The following is a 27937-nucleotide window of genomic DNA, read 5'->3' on the forward strand; positions in this document are numbered from 1 at the left end:
TGAGGGCTATCAGTTTCCTATGTTGGCATTCTATCAAGATTTGGGGAAGTCACAAAAGGGGAGTAGTATCCTTAAAATCTGAGGCAATGACTTCTTTTTAAGGTGTACAAAACTCCAAGGTTAAGTGCATTTTAATCTGTACAGTCCTTCCCTTCAGGGGAATATCCAATGTCAAATACATCTACATTAAAAACAGCAATGTTTAAATAAGCACAGCTGCCTTCAACTTACAACTTCCACTATGCTCCCAGTTGAGAGACTCCAAAAGTCAGCTACATCTTTATGCAGTTACATTTGACCTCGAATATTGCCCTGAAATACATCTCAAAACACACTGGGATCTTGACTACTGTCTGGGAGATAGATAGATTGAACACCTCATCTTAGTTACAATTCAACAGTGCATAGCTAGGTTGTGGAACTAGCCTGACCAACTGTGGCACAAGAAATACAGAAAAGCACACAGAGAGGTTGTCAAGTCGTAAGACACATGCACACAGCTAATAGAGGGGAGACAAAATGATTTCAAAATTAAAAAACCAACAACCTAGAAAAGATTATTCAAATGGAAGAAAATGGACTGGGGAGATGGGGAGGTGGAAGAGAAGAGAAGCAGCGTCTCAACACTATCAGTGTTGTGGCATTATCGCTGCATGACAGACTCTGTAATGAGCAATCCACAAGCAGTCAAGTAACACTTGGATTTGAAGTAATGCAAAAATAAAATTAAGCACAGAGGAAGCAGCAAGACGCTACCTGTTACTTACAAAGCCATCCTTGCTGTGTGAGCAGGGATTCTGTCAGGGTTCCCACTGATGTATGCTGAAAGGATGGGGGAGTGAGAATTCAATTCTAAGAGTCAGGAATCAGAGACAGCCAGGAAGGCAGAGAGACAGGCAATCACACTCAACAGAAACCAACACTGAAGAACCAAGAAAAACCCCTCAAGACGAAAAAGGAGAAAGCCCTGTTGCAAGCCACTTTACAAGTGACTGGCTGAGGGAGCATTTGAGGTGGCTCAAGGGCTGGTTTCATCCTAGAAGTAAGACAAGACGAGGTCTGAGCAAGAGACTTTGGCCTATTGGTCACAATCCACATTCTTGAACTGAACACTCTCAATGCAATCTGAACCTGCTGCTGAATGTTTTGTGAAGCACTTCTTGTAATTTGCAAACAACACAAATGTTTTCATGTCTGTTATCTACAGGGTGAATGCAAAGAAGCATGCTAGCTACTGAATATGTAAATTGAGAAAAACAGAGTGGCTTTTTGATTCTGCACACTCAACAGCTTTGTGCAGTTCGAAAACTCGTATGCTACTCTATGAGAACAAGTTGGCCAATAAAAGCTATTGGTTTCTCTCTTTGAATTCTACCCTATGGGTCTAAAACATCTTTTACTGCCTACTGCAATGACTTCTCATTGAAGCATGGCATCAATTGGTGACAAGAAGGTTGGAAATATAAATACACACATACAAGGCAGGGGAGTGACTAGGAAGTAGAAGAAGAGGAGTAACCAGAGGGACTGATGCCCAGAGCACTCTCAACATTTTGAATAAGCCCATGGGCTCAAAAAGGTTTGTGGCCCCTAAGAGATACAGACACCTAAAAATGCACTGGGCTAAAAGCATGGTGTATTCGCCTGCCACTCCCACGGCTAAGGAGGAAAATCGTGATAATATTAGTAAGTAGGGCTGCAATGTTTAACGTGGGACGAGGCCGAATAGCCATCTCTCTCACACAACTCTCTCTTCCCCACACCTATACCCTTGCTGGAGGCTTAGTCCGCCAATGTGGGAAAATCTGGGTGATTTTTCAGAGGGGGCTTACTTTTCAGAAAGGAGACCCAATGGATCTCCCCACTACCACCCTCTTTTCTAACTGAAACCAAAGCTCCAAGTAGTAGTTTGGTTGCACTCAAGCACTCAAGCTGCCAAGCGCTTAAAAAATGACACAGAGATTGCCCCGTGGGAACAATGATATAGCTATTTTTTTGAACAAACAAATAAGCAAGCAAGCTTGCGCTTATAAAACAGGAAAGTGGCAAGCACTGTCTTAAAAGTGGCATTCTCCTATTTCTCAATCAGAAGAAATGCCTCTTCTAAGATGATGCCAGCTACGATACATGTGCATATCATCTAAAACCAAAGGGAAATTCCTTCTTCAGAAATATTGCCTCTACTCATATGGAAACTGAATCAATAATTAGCTTTAAATTTATTTAACCAGATTGCAGCTCCAAATATTAGCCTTGAAGGCACACTAGGTTTGCGAAAAATGTTAGAAAGCCATTTCTAAAGCTTATTTGGGCTGGTGCTAGATGCACCATCAATAATTTTGCTTATAATCCTTAGTTCATTAATCTTCACAATTCTGCCCTACCTGAGTTAAGTAGGTGGTTCTTCTCCCCTGAGAGAAGGAAACTATGAGTGGTCCACATACATAAAGCCATGGAAGTAAAAAGCAATTATGACTGTAGTGCAGATATATACACACATTAAGACTCAGCAGGCCAATTTTCAGTTAAATCAGAGAGTTTAGAAGGCCTACTTGTGGATTCTCTCAGGTATAATCTGCTTTTCTTCCCAACAGCCAACTTTGCACCTTTAAACCTGCCACTGAAGAGCACATTTCCTGTTAATACCAATGCTTGTCCAACAATTACAGTGGAACTCGCTTCTAATGAGCCGATCATTAAACTCCCCCCCGTGTGCATTTGTGACGCGCAGGCAAATTGTGTCCTGCCATAGTTAGCACCAACATCGGTCCAGTGAGTTATTAGCGCTGCTTGCTTTAGGATTGTGTATAATCACTCAAGTGTGAGTAACTAAAGAGCACACTGGCAAATGTAGTGTTGATTGCTGGTAGGAGGTGAAATGTAAATATTCTAAATGTTCTGAAGCCATAAGTCAGGAGTTGGGAATCTTTGGGCTTCCAGATGTTGCTGAACTACAACATGCATCATTCCTTGAAAGCATGGTCAGGGGTGGTGGGAGTTGTCAGCAACATCTGGAGGAGAAAATGGAACCTGCCATAGTGAAAAACATGTTCCACCCGACAAATACCACACCAAAGATTCAGGAAAGAGTGAAATAAATGAAATAGTCACCTTTTCACATCCTAAATTTCCTTAACTGCTTTAAGAACATAAATATATGTATAACTTTACATACAGAACATACTGTCTGGTACAATCACGAGTACAGATGTTTTTCTTTCAACAAACCTATCTCACGTTTAAGAGTGAGAATTGGTGCAACCTCAGGGACACATATTATAGTCATGGGAAAAAGAAAGCGCACCCTCTTTGAATTCTGTGGTTTTGTATGAAGACATAACAACAATCATCCGTTCCTAAGCACATCTTAAAATTAGGTAACTACAACCTCAGATAAACAACATGACATATTACACTATGTCATGATTTATTTAACAGAAATAAAGTCAAAAGCTTGTAGAACCACCTTTAGCAGCAATAACTTGAAGTAATCATTTTCTGTAGATCTTTATCAGTCTCTTACATCGTTGTGGAAGAATTTTGTACATGATGGTACATGTTTCTGATCCATCCACCCTGGAGTTTAACATGGAACTGAAGCTACTTCTTGTTTTTTTGGTGGTATCCACCAGATCAAAGGAGCAGCCCACACCTTTCTCCCACTAAATTTAGATTTTTCCAATCCATCAATAATGAGATCCAATATAAGAATACCACTCTATTCTCTATTCTATACCACTCTATTCTGCCTTGGTTAGACCACGCCTGGAATACTGTGTCCAATTCTGGGCCCCACAATTTAAGAAGGGTGGTGAGAAGCTGGAACATGTGCAGAGGAGGGCAACCAAGATGATCAAGGGTCTGGAAACGAAGCCTTACGAGGAGTGCTTGAAGGAGCTGGGTATGCTTAGAATGGAAAAAAGGGGAATGAGAGGAGATATGATGCCCATCTTCAAATATCTCAAGGGCTGTCACATGGAAGAAGGAACAAGCTGGTTTTCTCCTGCTTTGGAGGGGAGGACTCAAACCAATGGCTTGAAGTTTACAAGAAAGGAGATTCCGACTAAACATCAGGAAAAACTTCCGGACAGTAAGAGCTGTTTGACAGTGGAACAGTCTCCCATGGGAGGTTGTGAACTCTCATTTTGTGGAGGTTTTTAAGCAGAGTTTGGATGGCTATCTCTCATGAAAGCTTTAGCTGAGATTCCTGCATTGTAGGGGGTTGGACTAGATGACCCTTGGGATCCGTTCCAACTCTTAAGATTCTATGATTCTGTGATAAATTTACATGTTGCCTGATTGTGGATGCAGTGTAGCACACTATTTGGGTAGGGTTTTTCTTGTTTTTATATGTTTGGTAATGTTTTGCTGGGTGCTTTCTATCATCACGGGATGCGGGTGGCACTGTGGGTAAAACCTCAGCGCCTAGGACTTGCCGATCGTATGGTCGGCGGTTCGAATCCCCGCGGCGCGGTGCGCTCCCATCGTTCGGTCCCAGCGCCTGCCAACCTAGCAGTTCGAAAGCACCCCCGGGGGCAAGTAGATAAATAGGGACCGCTTACCAGCAGGAAGGTAAACGGCGTTCCGTGTGCTGCGCTGGCTTGCCAAATGCAGCTGTGTCACGCTGGCCACGTGACCCGGAAGTGTTTCCGGACAGCACTGGCCCCCCCGGCCTCTTGAGTGAGATGGGCGCACCAACCCCAGAGTCTGTCAAGACTGGCCCGTACGGGCAGGGGTACCTTTACCTTTCTATCATCACACCCCCTAGTTTGTTCCATCAGCCAGAAGGAAAGGATGCAGCCTGCCCTTTTCGACCAGCTGGCACATCTGTCATACTTTTGTTTTTACAACTGCTCTTTTGCACAACACTGTTCTTGCACAGAACAGCTTTTACTATTTAAAAATAAAAATAAAAATTCTCCTTGTGGATAAAGGCATGGGGAAAGGGAAAACCAAGAAGGGGGGTACCACTTCATATGAAAGCTATTCCAAATCACTGCCTGCAGTAAACTTTTTTCAAACATTTATTTTGTTCAAATAATATTGAAAAACTTGCCTTTCAAAAAACAATACGGTGTGAGCAAACATGTTAACAAATAGCTGCACACAAGCCCCTAAGTTTCTGAAATTGGGCGGGGAAGTGCCAATTGAGGGGACAACAATATACATGCTTTTAAGCAGCACCAACTAGTGAATGAGAAATACCCAACAGTCTTTGGAGGCATGAAATTGAAACTGCTCATGTACAGACAAAGCCAAACATGGAAACAGTGACCCACATATACATGAATGCCCTAGTGTGGACACAGACAATCTGCTGGGGAAATAGTTGGGTTTTTTCCCCTAAGATAAAAGCTGCAGTAATGTAAAAAGAGGATTATTTGGGCTTCAAGATAGTATGTAAACCACAGCACTGTTAGGAAGAAACAGAAGACACTAAATCCTATGTACACTTACCTGGGAGTAAACCCAGTGAATTCAGTGAAACGAATTTCTTAATAACAAATAAATAAGCATGGTTTTTTTGACTATTAGATTTATATCCTAATCTATTCCAATAAATAATATATCCTTGAAAAATAAAAACATAACTCAGTTTCTCTCAGAAGAACCATGTCTGCAAGGTCCACAGCTTCTGATTCTCAATGTTCACTTGGAGCTTCATGGATTTCAAAAAAGGGAAGATCTGTTTGCTTCCACTCTTACTGCATGTTAGTTACTTGCTTTATTTTGTGTGTGTTATTCACAATCACTTATCAGTTTATTTCACCCGAAGATAAAGGAATCCAAGCAAAGTTAGAGGAGAGAGGAGAGAGGCTCTACCCTGTTGCAGGGGAAGATGTTTGGCTACCTCCGAGATGCTGCTCCACGCACCAAAGCCTTAAAATGTCCCTTTCCTCTTCCCCCACCCCACCATTTCTCTGTGTATTGTTTTTCATCCTGGCTCCTCCTCGGAGCAGACTCTGGCTCCCAGGTCTGGGGGGAAGGCTGAAGCCCAGCAGGTTCCATCAAAGGAGTCAGGCTTCTTTGTGACTGAGGTATCACGGACTGAAACAGGCTTACATTCCCTTTTCCTTCTATACAACTTTCCCTCAGCTAAAGTCTTCCACCTTTGTTCTTAACATACAGGAAGCTTATAAGAACTTCCTCAATGGGATCACAAGATCTTCTGAAAGACAGCTTGCCCAGTGCTATCAATCTGGAAGGGAGTTCAGGGCTTGCTGGAAGGGCACTCTCTCTTGACCTGGGGCAGCACAATGTCTGATGCCGGTATGAGCAATTACACTTGGAATGTGTTCCAGAACAGAGACTCCTCAGTGGGGAAGTTGACATGGAAAGGTTTCCGTAAAGGCAGAAATTCTGAAAAGCCAAATTACCATTCTGGATAACACCAACTACGTAAGCATGCACTGTGGGGTGATTGTCAGTGTGGAAAGAGAAGCACTGCTGCCCCTTGGATAAAAAGCGAACAGCTGGGACATCTCCTCCCCCTCTCCCTAGGTCCCCCTACCTAGAGTGGATTGGAAAGTCTCCCCATCACTGCTTGTTCAGTAATTTCACGCTACAATGCCCAACAATGTAAGCACGGAGCCTCAATCTAAAGTCTCCACTTCCCAAATGTCACTTGTTTTTGAACACATGGCTAAGCCCAAAATTGCTTTTAATATTAGAGCAGTTGCCCACTGGCAGCTGCCATAGTTAAAACTCTTCTCAGAATTTCCATGACAAACTACCATTTTCTGGGGTCCAAAACAATGAAATTAGATGTGTTGGGGTGAAACCTTAGCAAGCAAGGCCACAGCAGACAGGATCAGATTCCAAGTCCTCTAATAATAAAATTTGCTTAGATTAGCATGCTTTGTTTTAAAACGGAATGTCTTCAGACACAATTTTGTACTTAGGCCTCAGCACTACTTTAAAACCGAGTCTTGGGATTACAATTCCTCATGTGTGCTTCACTTGCACCAGTGATTTCCCAGAGACCTGGAATTTAGAACTGGAATAACCCTCAACTCTTACATAGTCTGAAAATAAACCTTTTCAGGTGCAAGAGTAGAAACTGACTACCTGAGGCAAGCCCAACCCATTTCTCCATGAGTCAATGTGTCTCATATAGAGGACCAGTAGTCAACCTCGTCCAGAAAGAGCTATTCTGTTTCAGGGATAGCTGGTGGTCACACCTCAGAGACAGAGACAAGGCAGAATTATCTGCCCACAGTGGAGGCTAATTGGAAAGAGGCAAAGAGCAGTAAATCAAGCAGAGATACAGCAGGCAGCTTTCTCTGTGGGACAGGTACTCTGGCCCTACCAGGACCTATTAACCATTTAACTGTTTTCTCTCTCACACACAAGTAGTTCTCTCATGGCACACACTTTGAAAATTACTGACGGACACAAACATATTGTTACATTGTAGCACACTATCGGGGGAAAGTTAGGGCTCGCACCAGTGTGCCATGTTAGCCACATCAAAGGAAAAAGAACCATTGGGCGCATGTGACAGAGGCTCCAGGCATACAAACAAGCATTTTAATGTCTAATGTTTTACATTATGTGCTGTATGCTGCAGAGTGGCTTGGGAAACCCAGTCAGATATGCGGGGTATAAATATTATTATTATTATTATTATTAGCCAGAAATAGATGGAAGAGGCTGTCTGAGTCACATATCCTTAGCTAAGTAAAAAATGACGGTAAACCCCAGGAAACCATGGTTTGCTAACTAGGAACCAGCCTGAGGTGTGTGCACTCTTTTCCAACCCCAGCACACGTTCCACATACACACCCACTCCTTGTTTGACTTGACTGTGGTTAAGCCTTACATGTGCTAACTCTATCTGTTAACACTAGGCAGGGTTCCCACCTGAAACAGATTTTAAAACCAGAGTTTGAAGCGCCTTTGCAAACTTCAGCTAGGTAGAATGAACCACGATGCTGGTGTGAACTCAATGGTTCAGTCACGGTTTAGGCAGAAAATCAGCAGGAAACCTGAGCCAGGCAGATCGGCTCCCAATTTGCAAGGCAAGCTTTGTAATTTGCCCCATACCAACTAAAGCACCAGGATGTGGGAACTTACTTGGGTGGCCATCTTGCCATAGTCGATCCACCGAAGTGTGGCGAAGTTGGTGGACTCTGCACAGTTGAACCCGTGATTAAATCCTGCATGGTAGCCATAAGGAAAAGTAATCATGAACTCTCCGGCTTCTTGGGTGATCTGAAAACAGGAAAGGAAGAAAAGAATATGCCAATATCAAGCAAAGAGGTAGCAAAGCTTCGACCAAGGCCTGGAAACAATGCCTTATGAGGAACAGCTAAGTGAGCTGGGCATGTTTAGCCTGGAGAAGAGGAGGTTAAGGGGTGATATGATAGCCATGTTCAAATATATAAAAGGATGTCACATAGAGGAGGGAGAAAGGTTGTTTTCTGCTGCTCCAGAGAAGCGGACACGGAGCAATGGATCCAAACTACAAGAAAGAAGATTCCACCTAAACATTAGGAAGAACTTCCTGACCGTAAGAGCTGTTCGACAGTGGAATTTGCTGCCAAGGAGTGTGGTGGAGTCTCCTTCTTTGGAGGTCTTGAAGCAGAGGCTTGACAACCATATGTCAGGAGTGCTCTGATGGTGTTTCCTGCTTGGCAGGAGGTTGGACTCGATGGCCCTTGTGGTCTCTTCCAACTCTATGATTCTATGATTCTAATGTGACCTTTTAAAATAAATCTGTATTTGTAGTAAGAGGTGACAAGAAGTACCCCTACACTGAAACCAAGATGGTGGACTGATTATGGTGACCCAGCACTGCTTTCAGGATACTCCATATATCTTTGTGGGATCTGTTAGGAAAGACAGCTACCCCTTCTAGAAATATGGTTTTCCACAAGGAATTCTCATGGGAACAAACTAATGCAGGGAGGAAATGCATACATTCACCAACCCAGGTGACCTGCAATCAACTCTTTGCATGGCCCCACCAGGGTCCCAACCAACTCCCCACACATTGGCTTTATGCTGCCTGAAATCCAAGCCCCACAATCTTTTAGTGTTCTGGGAAGGTCAAAGGCACACTTCTCCAGCCAGACATCACATGCAACAAAAACATTTCAGAAAGGCTTTTGACAAAGTGCCCTATGATATTCTTGTGAGGAGGTTGGTAAAATGTGGGTTGAATGAGGTAACTGTTAGGTAGATTCATAGCTGGTTGACTGACCAAACCCAAAGAGTACTCATTAATGGTTCCTTATCATCCTGGGGGAAAGTGATAAGTGGGTGCCGCAGGGTTCTGTCCTGGGCCCGTTAACAACGTCTTTGTAAATGACTTGAAGGAACAGAGAGGATGCTCATCAAATTTGCAGATGACACCAAACTGGGAGAGGTAGCCAATGCCACAGAAGACAGAATCAGAATTCAGAATGGCCTTAACAGATTGGAGACCTGGGCCCAAACTAACAAAATGAATTTCAATGCCGGCAAATGCCAGGTTATAAACCAGCTGCACACATATAAGGTGGGGGACACCTGGCTTGCCAGTGGTACATGTGAAAAGAATCTAGGAGTCTTGGTGGACCGTAAGCTTAACATGAATAAACACTGTGAGGCAGGAGCAAAAAAAAGCTAATGCTATTCTAGCCTGCATTAACAGAAATAGAGTGTCCAGATCAAGGGATGTAATAGTACCACTTATTTTGCCTTGGAGTTCTGTGTTCATTTCTGGGCCCCACAATTTAAGAAGGCTGTTGACAAGCTGGAACATGTGCAGAGGAGGACAAACAAGCTGATCAAGGGTCTGGAAACGCAGCCTTATGAGGAATGGTTGAAGGAGCTGGGTATGTTTAGCCTGGAAAAGAGGAGACTGAGAGGAGATAGGAGAGCCATCTTCAAATATCTCAAGGACTGTCACATGGAAGAGGGAACAAGCTGGTTCTCTCTTGCTCTGGAGGGAACGACTTGAACCAATGGCTTCAAGTTACAAGAAAGGAGGTTCTGACTAAACATTAGGAATAGCTTTCGGAAGGCAAGAGCTGTTTGACAGTGGAACAGACTCCCACAAGAGGTGGTGGACTCTCCTTCCTTGGAGGTTTTTAAGTAGAGATTGGACGACCATCTGTCATGCATGCTTTAGCTGAGATTCCTGCATTGCAGGGGTCGGACTAGATGACCCTTGGTTCCCTTTCAGCTCTATGATTCTATGAAATATAATAAAGAAATCTCAAGACCACCATAAACTACAGAAATGCTGTCACTGTCTGCAGAAGAGGATCGAAGTGACAGTATTGAGTCTGGCAATTTCAGCTGCTATGGCAAATGTGCAGCATCCTCATATAACAGGCCCCAGGTATTCTTGCCAAACTTAGGAGCTGCTCGGGGCGGGGGAGAGAAGAAGGGCTGTCTCGGCAGTAGCATGGCAGCTTTTAGTCCTTTCTCCAGTTCCAGTGTTAAGAGGAAGACTGGAAATTGTTTGGTCACTGCATTAGCAAACTACTCCAGAGGAACAAATTAATCAGCCCCCACAACTCTTCCCAGCTCTGTAGTTGGAAAAGTGGAGGAGGCTTCTGCAGGCAGTGCCTTGCCAGGACATCTTGGAGCTGGGAAGGGGAGCAAAAGATTGTCCTTGACATTGCACAGAGAAGCAGCCCAAGAAGCAAATAGAGGGCAGGTTTCTGGCAACCACAGTTTTTGGCTTAGTTATCAAGTCCAGGCAAAAATAAAAGGTAAAGGTACAGGTACCCCTGCCCGTACGGGCCAGTCTTGACAGACTCTGGGGTTGTGCGCCCATCTCACTTAAGAGGCCGGGGGCCAGCGCTGTCCGGAGACACTTCCGGGTCACGTGGCCAGCGTGACATCGCTGCTCTGGCGAGCCAGAGCTGCACACGGAAACGCCGTTTACCTTCCCGCTGGTAAGCTGTCCCTATTTATCTACTTGCACCCGGAGGTGCTTTCGAACTGCTAGGTTGGCAGGCGCTGGGACCGAGCAGCGGGAGCGCACCCCGCCGCAGGGATTCGAACCGCCGACCTTTCGATCGGCAAGTCCTAGGCACTGAGGCTTTAACCCACAGCGCCACCTGCGTCCCCTCCCAGGCAAAAATAGTGGACCTCTAAATCCATTATTTGCCAGTCTCAAGTGCAGCATATCAGGCAGGTGTAGTCCGAGTCCTGGCAAGCAGCGCTGCACATATCTCAGCAGCTGTATACTCAAAACACAGGCATATTTGTACAGTGGGAGAATCAAACACTAGAGAAGCAGTGTAGTTTCAACCACCCACCAAAGTCCACAATACAGTAACTCTGCTTTCATGTTTTTGCGTCTTTCACAAAGATTTTCCCCACTTTCCCCTAAACCATTCCCCTTTCACTCATATTACACACGTGAGACATCTAAATCAGAGGTACCAAGGAAGAAATCAAGAGTGGGACAAACTTTCATAGGATGAGATTAAAGAACCAGGATGTCAAGCACCAATTTCATATCCATCATGTTTGCAACAGCACTGTGTGTGTGTGTGTGTGTGTGTGTGTGTGTGAGAGAGAGAGAGAGGGGGGGGAGGGGGAATATGAATATATGAATGAGCTGGCACCCACTTTTCTCGTTTCTCTGCCACCAGAGTGGAGAGGTTTGGGGAAAACCACATCCTTACTTATTATGTAATTGGGGAGCTGAGGTCTTAAAACATCCGGTTTTCCTCATTTCAGAGGGAAAGAGAGTTTGATTCCTCAGATCATTTGATTTGATTTGATTTGGACAACCAAAGAAGGGGGAAACTGGCTAATGCATAAAAGAAGGCCTTCTACACACCTCCATGTACTCACAACTTGGGTGTTTGCTTTAAAAACTGGGATCCCTCTGAAGAACAACTAGCATCAGGTCTGCTGAGCATCACCAACTAGCCTGCCACCCTCTGGATTGGTTGTCTCAATCTTTATTACCACATATTTGTACCAAAACTTTTCAACTGGCTGAGTTGGGCATTAACTAACATAAGAAGGGGAAATGTCATAAGGATTTCTCCACCTGATGGGCCAAAATGTCTTCAGCCAGCCCTGACTGAGGCAGCAGCACCAGCACAGCAGCAGCAAGCAATGCTCCTGAGGCATGAAAAGTGACTGGTTAAAATGCTGCTGCGACTTACTGAGGTGCTAATGTGTCACAGCCTAATTCTTAAGCATGAGGACTTTACTCTAAAGAATGTTTAAGAGGGACAACCATCTGCACTCACGACCTCCCTCCCCTCCCCTGAGGAGAGCCAGCCTGACAGCAGTACTGTAAGAGGCTTTGTATTCCTCTGCTTCTCCCGATACAGGTGAGAGAAGTTCAGGCCTGGCCTCTGGTGCCCAGCTCCACTTGAACCTGTTCATAAATCAAGGCAAAGCTGCAGACAGTTAAGTTAAGCAGACAGAGAGATTATGCTCCTGTCAGAAAATCTACATCCCTGTGTCTTCATCCCAAGACCCACAGTGCATATCCTCCTCACATCACTGCTGTCAACATTATCCCGCCAATAAATTAGAAAAGCACTCCAGGTGACGGATGGGCTTGGGTAGAAAAGTAATAACTATTGAGGAAAAGCCAGCACCGCCTGCCACTCACAGTGAAAAGCCCTGAATTTACTGACTTCTGCAAGGCCTTCACAGAATAAATGGAGAAATCAATAGCGGATTACAGAAATACACATTTTTAATTATTAAAAAGCTCAGGTATCGATCTGATTTCTTTAGAGAAGTAAATACCATTACTAAGATTTATAAACACCCAGGTATTTGCCCTGTTTGAAGCCTGCCAGGAATTTTGATGCATTTCTGGAGGGAGAAATGGGAGGAACCTTTGGCTTGCTTTCTGTGAATGGAGGCCACTTCTGGGGAGGGCTGCTGCTTTAAGTTAGGTTGGACTTGCTTGGGGCCCAGGCTCATTACACAAAGGAGGTCCTCCTGCATCACCTTACCACAATGTGGCCTCAGAGGAGGAGCAAGGAGCTGTCAGGAAAGCAACATCCCTCCCCTGCTGGGGGCCAGGCCCTCAGAATCTTAAGGCCAACCTTCCCTTGCCTTCAAAAGAAAAGGCATTCAGCATTCACAGATTCACCAGCCTTTAAGAGGCCTCCATTCTTGCATTGTGCACACACTGAAACAGAATTCTATGCCAGTTTCCCACATAGCTAGCATGGAGATTTTGCAAGGGCTCTCTCCCATGTTCTGTGTAAATGCTGCAGCCTGACCAACATCTACTCAGCCTGACAAATAAAGTGTCAGAAAAAGCAGGCTAAACACAAAGTCTTAATGCCAAAGATAGAACACCCTCTCTGGTGTGCTGCAAGTCATATTCTTCCCTACTGTGAACAGCCATTCCTTTCAGGACTGTGTGATACCCGTTTCTCATGTGGTGTTTAAGACTGCACTAAACTTCCTACATCCTTAAAATAATTAGGAAGCGTAAAGAGAGGTGTGCAATTCAGGAAAACTTTTATAGCACTATTTTTCATGCTGAAAGCTGAAATGATTCTTCTCACTCCATTTTCAATGAAGACATCATTACACTTTGGAAAAGAGCTATGCAGGTTGCTTAATGGCCAATGCATGCTTTGCTTAAACCTGGCTTCTATATTCTCACAACTACAAACTACCTTAAACATCAACAGTTCAACTGGGAAGGAAAAATGGTGGACTGGAGAGGTGAAGGCTCCATAATGTTAAGTCCCTGTAGGATTCCAACACAATTCCTCCCCTGCAGGGAATGGGGGAAGGGGACTGAATTTCTACCCTGTTTTTCAGTTCCCACACTCAATGAAAGAGGAAAGAGAAGCAGAATGGCGCTAATGTTTCTGGCAGGATCTTGTGCTACACCTTTTAATTTCATTTTTGCACAGAAGAAATGAAAGTGGTCCCATTTTATCCTCCCAACAGTAAGGATGAGAGACTTGGCCAAGGCCATCAAGCGAAGAACACTTCCTTCAACCCTGAGTATTATTCTAGCTATCAACCAGTCACAAATATATGGCGGTGGTGTTTTTTTTTAACAATGTCCTCAAGTGAATGGTTGCCACACATCAGGCATTCTTGGGTAATGCCAATCATCTAGATCAGGGGTCTGCAACCTTTAAGACAAAAAGAGCCACTTGGACCCGTTTCCGAAGAAAAAAAAACCTGGGAGCCGCAAAACTAACACACACACCGCCCACATGCGACGTCACAGCCAGTACAGCGCCCGCCACAGTGGGGAGTGTCGGGGCGCACAATGCGCCTCCTCCCTTCGCTAGTATCTGCCCCGGAGCCGCAGCAAAGGTGTAAAAGAGCCACATGCGGCTCCGGAGCCGCAGGTTGCAGACCCCTGATCTAGATTAATTTCAATTGGGTTTCTTCAATTGGGAAACCCAGCCAGATGGGCAGCTGAGGAAGGAATTAAAGAGTACCATGCTTCACAAGTTCCACAGTACTAGTTTTGATGGCTCTTTTTCAACCTCTACAATCTCAAACCGCCATGGATCTCAAAGGGTTCACAATAATAAAACAAAATTTATAGATTTGTCTCTGGAAGTAAAAATGCATCACCATCAAGTTATTTCCCTCAACCAGAACATTGAACCTAGCTCAGAACCCTACTTTTGAGTGTTTAATGTAACATAACAGTAAGCTGGAGGATTCAGCTCTCGACCAGCATTCTCTGAAAACCTGTGTGTGTCCTGAAACATTATCCATACATACCCGGTCAAAAGGGATGCCGTATTTCTTCAAGATGGATGGTGAAATGAGGGTCATCTTGTGGCGGAGGAAGGCGTCGCACCCTTGAGAGCTCCCAGGGAAAAATCCTGCAGGAGGATTCAGGAGAGAAACTATTACCATCACTGACCCTCAGCCCACTTCCAACTCTACAATTCTATGGTTTTGTATCCCAAGGGAATCCCCTCTGACCACCTAGAGGAACTGCCAACAGCTGCATACTTGTTACTTATCCAGGCATCATTTTTATCATGAATGTATAAAAACTCTGAGGGTTTACGATGGTGCCGCCTCCCCCCACCTTAAAGTTCAAACTAGGTAAGTAAAATGCACAAGGACCGCCTCTCTCCATATGAACCTACCTGGACTCTGAGATCATCTTCTGAAGCCCTTCTTTGTGTGCCTCCTCAAAGTCCATGAGAGGTCCAGTGGGTGGCAACACAAGAACAGGCCTTTTCTGCAGTGTTTCCCTGTTTCTGGAATGCTCTCGCCAGGAAGGTTCAGCTCACACCTTCATTATACACCTTTAAGTGCCAGGCAAAAATGTTCCTGTTTAACCAGGCCTTTTAAATGTGTTGGGGAAAGGGGGGGGGTTATTGGGTTGTTTGGGTTTTTATTATGTATTTTGTGTCTTTTATACTGTGATTTTATGTTGTGAACTGCCCTGAGATCTACAGGTATAAGGTGGAATACAATAATAATCAATAAAAATAATAATAATGAAAAGTAATAATGTGTAATAGGGAGCTCCCTGCCCCACCCACCCACAATCTCAAATAAGTATGTTTTGAACATGCTCAGACTAACTATGACCAGATGAAGATGTATCAGCAGGCAGAGCCCCTAGGTTTGTGCAAGCAGGAAAGTGGAAAAAGGTGGAAACATGGTAGTTTTGCTTGGTAATCTCTGGAGGGAAGCAAAACCTACTGGAAACAGAAGCTGCACTTTCAGCCTAATCCACACAAACAGCAGGTGGTGTCAAAACTGTTTCTCTGACAGTATGCAGACTGCAGGTGATGGATCACAGAGCTAAGTTCCTCTGTGAAAAATACTCTCTACTAGGCTCAAAACCAGATCAAACTATTTTTTTCTCCCATGCCAGTTTTTTTACACATGATTGTGTGTCTAATCTCTCAGCTGCCGTCCAAAAACAGTTTTATCACCTTATCCTCTGGGTTGGATTTTGCTCACTGTAGACCTACTGAAATTAATGGATTAAACAAAATTTAAAAATTCCTTCCAGTAGCACCTTAGAGACCAACTAAGTTTGTTATTGGTATGAGCTTTCGTGTACAAGCACACTTCTTCAGATACCAATGGATTAAAGTTACTAGTATGACTAACATTGGATACCACCGTGTGTGTGAGTATAATAAATACTGAATAGCTTTGTTGATAGAGCAAGAGACCCTTAATCTCAAGGTTGCGGGTATGAGCCCCACAATGAGCAAAAAGATCCCTGCATTGCATAGATTCCTATGGGAAACCATCATGGCAGGAGTATGAGTGTCTGCATCCCTTCAAAATGGAATGGAAAGGAGCTGCAACGGATACAAAATTCTGTTGTCCGTTATGTGTGGGGCAGCAATATGAGATTATATTACACCCATCCTCAACATACAGCACTGGCTGTTACTGAGCTATCAGGCACAATTCAAGATGCTGGCACTATAGTACAAAGCCATAAATGGCTCAGGAAACCTTTTTTATTTATTTAACAGAATTTGCATACTGCAGAAGCATAAAAGGCTTCTAAGCGTATGTTTTTTTTACTTACCCATTACCAACCAACCTTGGGAAAACATCACCACCAGAGGCAGGGCCTTCTGGGCGGCAAAACCCCATTTAATGTGACACTTACTGAACATCAACTGCAATTGCAACAGTTGAGCTTTAGCTGGTATCTTATGATGCGACTTGTGTGTGTTACTTTAGGCTGTAGAGTACCCAAGTTAATATGCTATCGTCATCCTGAAGGTTACATTTCTCCACAACTCTATCCGCCTCCTCCTCAGCAGGCCTTTACACATTTCTGGGTTAGCACTAAGAAGAATGTTCTCTAGTGGGGGATTGTGCTCCCTCGAAATCAGAAGGAAATATCCTAATGCAAGCTCTTAGTATTCCACAAAAAACTCGTGCCGTTATGAAGCATGTTACATGAATGCACCTGAAGCATGAAGAAAAAAATGCTGGGTCTCAGAAAACTACCACAGGTATAAGGTATTTGTTCTTTTAAACGTCTCTTCAGTGCTCAAGATTTCTATAGCAGCTGGCAGAATCCGGTGCACATGCTTGCAAAGGTTCAGATATATCCCTGAAACCATCTTTCTGAATAACCCTGCAGCAAACTAGTATTCCAGATTGAATAAGCACTGAATGGGCCATTTTGTGTGAAATCCTCCAAAGTGGTTACTGAATTCTGAAAGCTTTCCTTTGCTTGCATCATCAAGACCACTCCTCCAATCGCAAGGTTATGTGCAACCATTATGCAGATCTAATCACACTCAGGTTGAGAGGCACACTGTGCAGCTTTGTTTCTACATCTATAATCAGAAATATTGACCTGATATTTTGCTGAGGAACAGAGAGTATTGTTGAATTCCACTGCACCCAAACTAGTCCTCCTTTAATCTGAAGTGCCGGCAGCAGAATCCAAGGGACATCACCCATTTTGAGAACAGCATAATCTAGTAGAAATGTAACCGTCCCACACAACTAAGGCATGGCCAACATCCTGTTCCTTTCTGTATGCCTCGTGTCAATGGCAAACATCTCACACCATCAGCTTCACCAGCTTTAGTATCTTGATCTGCAAACACCTATATTGCCATACGATGTATTTTTACCCACTTAAAAGAGTTTTTAACAAATTGGCTCTCGTTATCAAAAGCAACATATGCAGTGGCAATTTTCAGGCGTTGTGAACAGTACCCTCATTGCTACATGTCAATTTCTATTTTCGGTTTTTCAAGCTATGTTGCAGCAGACAATGACCTTGTAGGTCTCCAACTTCAATGACCTTTCTATTTCCAACCCTGCTATTATAGCTAACCCAAGCTGAGAATGCCTTGCTGGCTTCATTCTTCTATTAGTGGCAGCATAAAACACATCCTGAGAGAATGATTTAATCTCCCTTTTCGTGTCCTCATTTTTTCCTCTCCCTGGTTCAAGCTCTGGAGTGTAAAGAATGGCTTCAGTTTAAGTCTGGAGCACCTTCCTCTCCTTCTAAATAACATGCTTCAGAGAGAGTGTCTGGAATGGGGCATCTGTCATGTCAGCACTGAATAACCCCTTGTTCAGAAGAAAAGCTGTATCCTTTACACAAGTGCTCAATTCAATTATTGCTCCTCTCATAACACTTTGTCGATCCAGATGGAACCCTTACATTAGCAAGTACTATGTGGAGACTCCACATCCTGCTATCCACATCACTTCCATCAACATGCCAAGGTTTTCACCTATAGGTACTACCAATTTAAAAGTTCCTGCTGTGCCTGCTATGTTTACGGTAAGTCCTTTAATTGTCTGTAAGCAGTTGTGTAGGGCCTGAATGTCCTGTGGCAGAAACGCTACACTTTCCTGAAGGAGACACTCATCTATTAAAGTACAAAACGCCACCACGTGTGGATGAGTGTGCCTTGTTCTGATACCACAATATCTTCTGCTGGCTCTTCTGATTGCATTTGGAATTCAAAAAATATACAATAATAAACCTCCTTTGCAACTATGCCATGGATTCCAGTGGCAATGGCTTCAACCTTAGGCAGCTAGTGATGACCTTTAAAGCTCTAAATAGCATGGGGCCAGATTATTTGACGGACCACCAGCATCCCTATCTGCCTGCCCATACCTCTGAAGCCCTACTGAGGTGTTCACCTATTAAGGTGAGACTGGAGAGCACATGGATGACAGCACTATTGGCAGTGGCTCCACAATTATGGAATGCAATTCTTTAGGATATAAGCCAGACACCATTCCTCATGGGTTATAAAATGCTTTAAATATGCAATGTAGCCGTAGTAAACAAATGGGATTGAAGTTGCAGAATTATTATTTCAGTCTGGTCTGGATACTTTTTGTACCTTCCTGGCCATAAAGTCAGCTTTTAATACTGCATGTAATATCATTTTGTTGTCTAAAAGGTAAAGGTACCCCTGACCGCTAGATCCAGTCGTGGATGACTCTGGGTTTGCGCGCTCATCTCGCTTTCAGGCCGAGCAAGCCAGCGTTTGTAGACAGCTTCCGGGTCATGTGGCCAGCGTGACTAAGCCGCTTCTGGTGAACCAGAGCAGTGCACGGAAATGCCATTTACCTTCCCGCCAGAGCGCTAACTATTTATCTACTTGCACTTGACGTGCTTTCGAACTGCTAGGTGGGCAGGAGCTGGACCGAGCAACGGGAGCTCACCCCATCGCGGGGATTCAAACTGCCGACCTTCCGATCGGCAAGCCCTAGGCTCTGTGGTTTAGACCACAGCGCCACCTGCTTACAAACACTTGTTGTCTTACAAGGTTTTAAATTTGCATTTTATTGTAAGCATTGTACTGTATGACATGCAGTTATAAACACATTTATTAAATCAACTAACCATGGCTAGAAGAATCCAGATCTCCAAGTTAGGAACCTTGGAAGTTGCATGGTACAGAGTCAGACCATTGGGTCCATCTAGCTCAGTATCATTCAGATTGGCTGGTAATGGCTCTCAAGGGTTTCATGTAGGGTTTCTACTAACCTTACCTTGAGATGAAACTGAAACCTTCTGCATGCAAAATAAATTCTCTACCAGAGGATTTTAATCTCCTTTACATGTGTGCAGAAGGAGAAGGGAGGGGAAGGAAACGTGCTAGCTACAGGCTTCTCCAGACCCATTCCCATAACCGGGCCATAAGTTAATTTAGGAAGATGATACATTTTGTTTTTGAACAGTAATTTGTTTGGTTACATGTGCAAAAGCAAATCTGGGGACTCACCTGAAGCATGGAAAAAATGAGGTAGCAGATGCAACATTTGTGCTGGGAGGATAAACTAGTTTGAAAAATGAGGCCAACCATGTAAATACAGCCACAGAGAGCAATCTTGTCTGTTTTCTATCACTGCGACCAAATATGTTAATGCTTATAAGAACTGGCCCCTGATAAAGTTGTCCTCACTGCACATGTCTCTGAAGGAGAGTACTGTTAAGAGTTTGTTGCGAAATTTGGAAAATAAGGACCTTATCTTGAAGGCAACACCATTGTGGGCTCTGGCTCCAGCACATGCTGCACAACTGGGATAATGTGGAAGCAGACTTGGAAAATTCACCAAGGGCACCTGGCATTTGCTTCTGGTACCCAGGAATTTACATTTTCTCATTATTGCACAAGGCAGGTGCTAGTGTCAATGTGCTGCTGGCTTCAGAATGGCATCTGGGAGTGTAAGATGTTTTTCTACCCTTGGATTGATCCAAAGGAGATTCTGGCTAAAAACTTTCTGGAAGTAAGAGGCGTTCGACATTGGAACGGTCTCCCTTGGGAGGTTGTGGACTCTCCTTCCTTGAAGGTTTTTAAGCAGAGGTTGGGAGGCCCTCTGTTATGGATGAGATTCCTGCGTTGACGGGGGTTGAACTGGGTGACCCTTGCAGTCCTTTTCAACTCTACAATTCTCTGATTTTATGATCCTGGTCATGACTCATGGCACTGAAGTAACTCACTCTCTAGCCTTAGGATTTTGCATCAGTCAATGCTTCCACTATATGCTGCTGATTAAACAGGTCCCGGGACGCAGGTGGCGCTGTGGGTTAAAGCCTCAGCGCCTAGGACTTGCCGATCGAAAGGTCGGCGGTTCGAATCCCTGCGGCGGGGTGCGCTCCCGCTGCTCGGTCCCAGCGCCTGCCAACCTAGCAGTTCGAAAGCACCTCCGGGTGCAAGTAGATAAATAGGGACCGCTTACCAGCGGGAAGGTAAACGGCGTTTCCGTGTGCGGCTCTGGCTCGCCAGAGCAGCGATGTCACGCTGGCCACGTGACCCGGAAGTGTCTCCGGACAGCGCTGGCCCCTGGCCTCTTGAGTGAGATGGGCGCACAACCCCAGAGTCTGTCAAGACTGGCCCGTACGGGCAGGGGTACCTTTACCTTTACCTAAACAGGTCCCAGTGGGCAGGCAGGGGGAGAATGCTGGGAGTGGAGGTAGGGAAGAGGAGGAAGTATACAGGGAGCAAAATATAATTCCAACACTTGAACAACAAAACACTAATTGATGCTACATAATGGAGGAGGGTTTTAAAAGTGCAAAGAATTACTGGCTTCTGGCAACTCCCCCCCCCCATACTAAAAGCATTTCAATTAGAATTATGAGTGCCTGCCACCCAGTTCATCGTCCTTCTCTGCAGTTCCTCTTTTTAATGCACAGTTTAAGTGGCTCTCATTAAAGCTACTAATAAAGGAGCACATTTTAAGTGATTAGCACCAATAACGTGGCAACACATTAATGGTCCCTCCATGGGCTCTGCAACTCTCCCAGCGAGCCCATTTATAGCTCAGCTATTCATTTTCCATATTAATTGCAAGCTCATTCCATGCTCTGAACATCTTTGGAACAGTGATGCACTGGAAAGCAGGGCGTTACTGCTGTTTGTTGCTCTTCACCACTGATGCTGACCCCACCTCCTTCTAAACCACAAATGCTGTAGGGGAGTTTGTTTAAGACCAGAATATGCAAGTCTAGAGGGTAAACAGACTTCTGATATGATAAACCCGTAAACTCCTAGAAATCTGGTACTAGAGATTAAGGAAATAAATGTGATCTCATTTCTGCTGTGGCCTGGCCCTTAGAAACTGAAAAGTTCTTCTCTAACTCTAGCAGAGGGGAACAGCTACAATGGTACCTCGGGTTACAGACGCTTCAGGTGGTACCTCGGGTTACAGACTCCGCTAACCTAGAAATAGTACCTTGGGTTAAGAAATTTGCTTCAGGATGAGAACAGAAATTGCGTGGCGGCAGCAGGAGGCCCCATTAGCTAAAGTGGTACCTCAGGTTAAGAACAGTTTCAGGTTAAGAACGGACCTCCAGAACGAATTAAGTTCTTAACCCGAGGTACATTTCTATTTTCTGTCAGGTGTCTGAAGATTTTAAGAGAAGTTTATAAGAAGTAATGATTTAGTGTACAGTAGTACCTCGGAGGTTGAACGGAATCCGTTCCAAAAGTCTGTTCGACTTCCAGAACGTTCGGAAACGAAGGCCCGGCTTCTGATTGGCTGTAGCCAATCAGAAGCCGGGTCAGACATTCGGGTTCCAAAGAAGGTTGACAAACCAGAACACTCCCTTCCAGGATTGCGGTGTTCAGGAGCCAAAACGTTTGACTCGCAAGGTGTTCAGGATCCAAGGTACAACTGTATTACGTTGTTACCCACCTTGTGTATGCCATGGGGAAAGTGCAATATACATTTAAGCAAACATTCGTACACAGAAGGTGTTTTGTGTATGCTAAAAATTAGACCAATTAATGTGGAAGAGGGATCTATCAGCAGATAGATAGCTATGAAAACTTAGAAGTCAAACATCCATGCAGTATACCTTCAGTTAACAGGTGCTGGGGTGTGACCGACACCCTGATCATTTTGTTTTCCCTAGGGCATCTGACTGGTCACTAGCACTGAGTGCTGAGCTAAATAATTCAGCAAAGCTATCAACAAAACAACACCCAAAATTTCCAAGTTGTTCCAACTTTAGGTTCAAATAAGAAGGATATACTTAAAATGAAAGCCACACTCCATGCTTTTCATTTAATGCAGATTTCCAAATTCTATTTTAAAAAACAAAACACCACATACACATACCCTCTTATCAGCAATTGGGACTTATGGAGCTCTATGCTTGCTGAAATTGTAGTTTTTGTAAAGCTTTGACATATGACCGAGTGAAAATGGTGTGAATATAAAATTGCTTTGAAGCTCTCATTTTCCAGTCAGTGGTTTTCAATATGTTATTTCTATTTTATACGATGTCACTAGAGTGAATGGCTTCCAAGAGAAAGGCGATGATGGTTTCCTTCATCTGGGCACCTCATGTGTTTTTCTATTTACTTGACACTATAATTTCAGTCCAATCACTGGCCAGCCTTATTTCTTTTGTCCCCCCCCCCCCAAGAAATGGTCAGTTAGGTATGTCAATGAAAACGCTTCACACACTGACAGACTATTTTGGGTGTTGAAAGTAAGAGGGGGGAATGCAGCTGTCTGGATAGTGTTCACTGTCACCCAGCAGCCCTAAACTTCCAGTAATAATTTGGTGTTACCAAATAAAACCCTGCTTTACCTTGCTGTTTGGAACTCCTTTGGAAGGGAGGGGACTCACTTCTACAGTCACTTACAACAAGGCCAGATGATGCGGTGGGAGCTGGGGTTTTCTACCCCACTCACTCTGCAATCTTGGAAAAGGGATAAGATGAAACACTGCTGCCTCACACCAATCTATTCTCCTCCTTCAAGCAACAGTTAGCTGACTACAGCAGAAGCTGCTCTCTGACAATGCAACAAGAACCACTGCTTCAAGACCACAGACTCAGCTGCAGAGGAGGATGTGCTCCTGTGGTCAAGTAGTAGCAACAGCTCCTCCTACACCACTATATTCTTAGAGAGTGTGGGTAAAGTGAGAGTAAGCCAGTCCCTAAAACCTATTCCCTGTTGGCTGAAGCACGGTCACTTCCCTTTCAAAGCATTCAAATAGGTGAAGGATGGCTTGCATTAAAATATTCCCCCAGTGAATAAACCAAGCTTTAAGTTTAAGTATTTTAAATATTAACACAGGGAGTAGGCTTGACATCTTGCTATTGATGTTTGGAGAGGTAGTGGACACAGAAAGATTGTATCTCAAAGGCCGGTATGGCTCTGACCACTATACCACAGGGGCCTTACATGTGTGTGACGAAGGGAGAGGGGAAGGAGAAGGAGGAGGAGGAGAGAGAGATGATATCAGGCCAAAATTCCTCAATGGAACAATTTTATCAGATATGTGCTCAGTATTCTTCTATAATATATAGCACAAGGCTGTCTCAGAGGGGTCTGCTTATCAAGTAATTAGCCTATCTCTGGGTAGCTGCCACCTCACCACATAAATTATATTAGCCCTTACGGGGGGTGGGGGGGAGACGGCCCAAATGCATACCCTCCAACATTTTTCTGATGAATATAGGGACATACCATTCCATAATGATAATTTTACTATTTATATCCCACACATCTTATTGGGTTGCCCCAGCACTCTGTGTTTTTTTGTGTGTTGTTTTTTAAACTTCCCTATACAGGATCACCTTCAAATGGCTCAGGGGTTGGATAACTCCATACCCTGCAACATTTCCTAAGGATAACTGTGACATTCAAGATCAGAAACCAGGACGGCTTCTCTAAATCAGGGACATCCCTGGAAAATTGAGACACATGGAGGGTCTGCACGTGTGCTCTTGATTCTGTGTCTTTTAAAAATTCAGTTTGCTTCCGGGTGTGTAAAGTGGGAGGATGTCATGGAGTTGATAGTCTTCTCATCTTTCCTTGCCCCTCTCTACTGCACTATCATCCCCACAAATAGGTATTCAGACCATAACATAACACTGTCAGCTGAACCAGCACATGCCTTGTTATATATATATCACAAAGAACTTCGATAATTATGTCCCACTAAATCCACAATTATTGAACCTGTAAGCACTTTCTAAATGAAAAATGCTCAGCAATCAATATGAATGGTGTTTGTATTTAACAGACTAAATACAAATGAAGAAATGAGAAACGTATTATGAAGACATTCTGCATTATTATTAAGTTTTCAGTTAGGATCAAGAGAGCAAACAGAGGGATATTGCCTATCCTGCCCTAGCCTACACCATTCCAAAGGCACACATATCAAAACCCACTTTCCACTGGGACAAGCAATTTAAAACATACCCATTTAAATCCCGCCAGGAGCCTCTGGTTTGCTTCCCAGGTCACTGGTGTGACTACTGTTAACATGGGTGTGCCTTTGGAGGCTGCCTAAAAGAAATTAGTTAATTTAAAGAATGGGAGCCAGTTTACTGATTAAATCTGGCTGGGGCAGCCGTACCAGACTGGTCTTAGAACAGTACATTAGTTACCAGCTTGTTTTCAGGCACTATTCAAAGAGCTAGTGTGTACAGCCCTGAATAGTCTGGGATCTTGGTTATCTGAAGGAACCACTTTAATTGAGATAAATAGAATAGCTTCTGCTAAGGTGGCTGTAGCCACCTCTGTCCGAGGTCCAAGCAGGTCACATGACCACCTCACTCCTGTCAGTCCAGAAGCTAGCAAAGAGGAAGAGAGCTCTTTAGGAGGGCTTCAATCAAGTTCTGCTCTTTTATAATGTACTGTTTTAATAAATGCTCTGATATTCTGTGTGATCCTTTACTGCTTGACTAGAATGCTCCGTACTTATTTTAAAACAGGAAGCAAAACAGAAAGTTCAAAAATAGAACAGCTTCAAAGAGGTTAACCTGCCTCTCCCTGAGCTTCAGTCAGAACTGCTACAAACATTCCTCATTTGCCAAATAGAAAAACAAGGCACTGATACACCAACATGAGGTGTGTGGGCAAAGGATGCCATAAATTTCAAGTGGTTAAGTTGTGGGCAGACTGCTTGGAGCTATGAGGCTACCACCTGCTTGCTTGATTCTGGGCTAGTGAAAATATCAAGATCTGGACTTGGTGCTTCCTTAAGGGAAGGAGAGCTGCATCAGTGAGGTGTTAGTAAGGCTATTCCTTTAAAAAGCTGGATTTAAAATCTGTTATTCTGAATAATTATTGATAAGTCCCGAAATCTGTCTTTTCTAAGGGACTGCGATTAAGAGTCTGGTGGCCACATAGCTCCAGGCTATGGATGAAGCTGATTATCTGAATCCATTCCAATCTGGATTCAGCCCTGGTTTTGGAATGGACACAGCAGGTGCCTGAGGATGAACAGGGTGTGTGTGCTACCCTGGAAGTCCTCCTGGCCCTTGCAGAAGCATTCAGTGCAACTGATCATGGTAACTTCCTGGGCCATCTGTTGGGGTTGGGCTGCTTTCAGTCCTTCCTGGATGGATGTACTCAGTAGGTAATGCGGGGAGAGTTTTGTTCTTCCCCATGACGATTTATGGGGCTCTGCAGGGCTCTAGATTAACCCCCATGCTATCCACCATCTACATAAAGATGCTGGAGGAAGACATCCAAAAATGGGTGCTACTCACTTCTACCTTTTGGTTCCCTCTTCTTACCTCAGAGAGGCTGTTGAAAATTTGAACTGATGCTTGGAGGCCACTCTGGGATGGACAAAGGCAAACAAATTGCAATTAACTCTGAGCAACAAATAGGCATTGTGGGTTGGGAGACCCCAGCTCCAGAAGGTATTGGACAGCTGGTAATGGATGGGGTAGCACTCCCTCTCAAAGGTCAAATATGCTGTTTGGGATTGATATTGGATTTTGCACTGCCTGGGGAATCCCAGAGACTAGTAGCGACCTTTACCAGTTTCAGCTGGTAAGCCAATTGTGGCCCTATCTGGAGAGATCTGATTTTGGCAAATTTATTCCAGGCATGAGATATTACTGTTTGTTGTCTGGTTGTCATTGTTTTAATTGTGGGGTGTTTTTTTTACAGGTTTGTGTCTCTATAGCTTATTTATTGTTCACCCATTGTGGGGGTTCTGAATGTTATAACCCACTTTGAATGGGCTTTCCCAGAAAAACAACTTTTAAAATCCATTAAATTAAATAAATAAATAAGTGTATGCTCCAAGAGGTCCTCTCACAACAATACATCACATATACATTTGCACCAACTCAGCATTTCATTCCGGATGCTTGCCAGAGCTAGTTTTCATTTTTTTCATATTCGATGAAAAATGCTAGCCTTTTCATGCTATTTCAGGTCCTTGGCAAAGAGCAGTTCCTGAATCCTTACTGCTAGCTAATAAAAAAAAATTCTGGACCAAGCTCGAGTGACACATTTAAGGAAATGATTGGAGTATCACAGTGGTGGTTACACTGAGAAGAGCAGTTGACTCCAAGTTCAGGATGATGCCAACACTACCAGGTAAGAAAGTCAAGAGCTCTGCCTCGTATCAGTTGCTTTTGGGGGCAGAGAGTTTCCAATTTATCTCAATACACTTTCTGGGCTATATTCATAGTATTCACCTAGAACAAATGAAGATACTCCATACTGACTCTTTAACAAGCTGTGTGCAGTGTGACAAGGTGTGGCTTTTGATAAGATTAACCATGGTGTGTTACTAAACTCGCTTAGCATAAATCGCTTGGATGTTTTGTTACAATCAAGTGGGTTGGAAGATGGAGGCAATATTCTGCTCCTGCCTGCAGGGTTGGCATTAAGGGACTATACTTCAGTTCCTGCTAGTGATTTTATGGGATGCCACAAGGTACCACCTTGATTCCAATGCTGTTTTAACACAGTATCATCAGTATGTTAATGACACACTTATTTTGGATCTGAGCCAAGAATCATAGAGTTGGAAGGGACCCCAAGGGTAATCTAGTCCAACCCCTTGCAATGCAGAAATCTCAGCTACAGCATCCATGACAGATGGCCATCCAAACTCTGTTTGAAGGGGAGGCCACCACTTCTTGTGGGAGTCTGTTCCATAGTCGAACAGCTCTTACTGTCAGAAAGTTTTTTTTGAAAGTCCTTTCTTGTGACTTGAAGCGATTGGTTCAAGTCCTACCCTCCAGAAAAGAAAACAAGCATACTTCCTCTTCCATGTGACAGACCTTAAAAGATTTGAAGATGGCTCTCATATCTCCTCTCAGTCTCTTCTCCAGGCTAAACATACTCAGCTCCTTCAACCATACTTCATAAGGCTTAGTTTCCAGACCCTTGACCATTTTGGTTGCCCTCCTCTGCAAACATTCCAGCTTGTCACCATCCTTCTTAAACTGTGGTGCCCAGAATTGGAAACAGTATTCCACGCGTGGTCCAACCAAGGCAGAATACAGTGGTACTATTACTTTTTGATCTGGACACTCTACTTCTGTTGATGCAGCCTAGAATAGCTTTTTTTTTGCTGCCGCATCACACTATTAACTCATGTTAAGCTTGTGGTCCACCAAGACCCCTACCTAAATCCTTTTCATGTGTACTTCTAGTAAGCCACGTGTCCCCCATCCTATATTTGTGCATCTGGTTCTTCCTCCCTAGGTGTAGAACCTTACATTTGTCCCTTTTGAAATTCATTTTGCACCCAGTTCTCCAATCTGTT

At 43.9% G+C, this 27937-nt stretch overlaps 1 protein-coding gene across 4 annotated transcripts in view; it reads right to left on the minus strand.

Moving 5' to 3' along the window:
- Window positions 1–27937, minus strand: part of KDM4B (lysine demethylase 4B) — a 183642-nt gene that overhangs the window by 88097 nt on the left and 67608 nt on the right. For all 4 annotated transcript variants that reach the window (XR_014559696.1, XM_083720236.1, XM_083720237.1 and 1 more), the window contains 2 exons: window positions 14689–14792; window positions 8077–8214 (listed from right to left, as the gene is read on the minus strand). Coding sequence is in view for 3 of the 4 variants with exons in the window: in XM_083720236.1 (XP_083576362.1) it covers window positions 8077–8214; window positions 14689–14792 (242 nt within the window). In the remaining variant the exon portion in view is untranslated. The remainder of the gene's footprint in view (window positions 1–8076; window positions 8215–14688; window positions 14793–27937) is intronic.

Source organism: Podarcis gaigeae, assembly GCF_964106915.1.
Source record: "Podarcis gaigeae genome assembly, chromosome: 18".
In the NCBI taxonomy this organism is placed as follows: Eukaryota; Metazoa; Chordata; class Lepidosauria; order Squamata; family Lacertidae; genus Podarcis; species Podarcis gaigeae.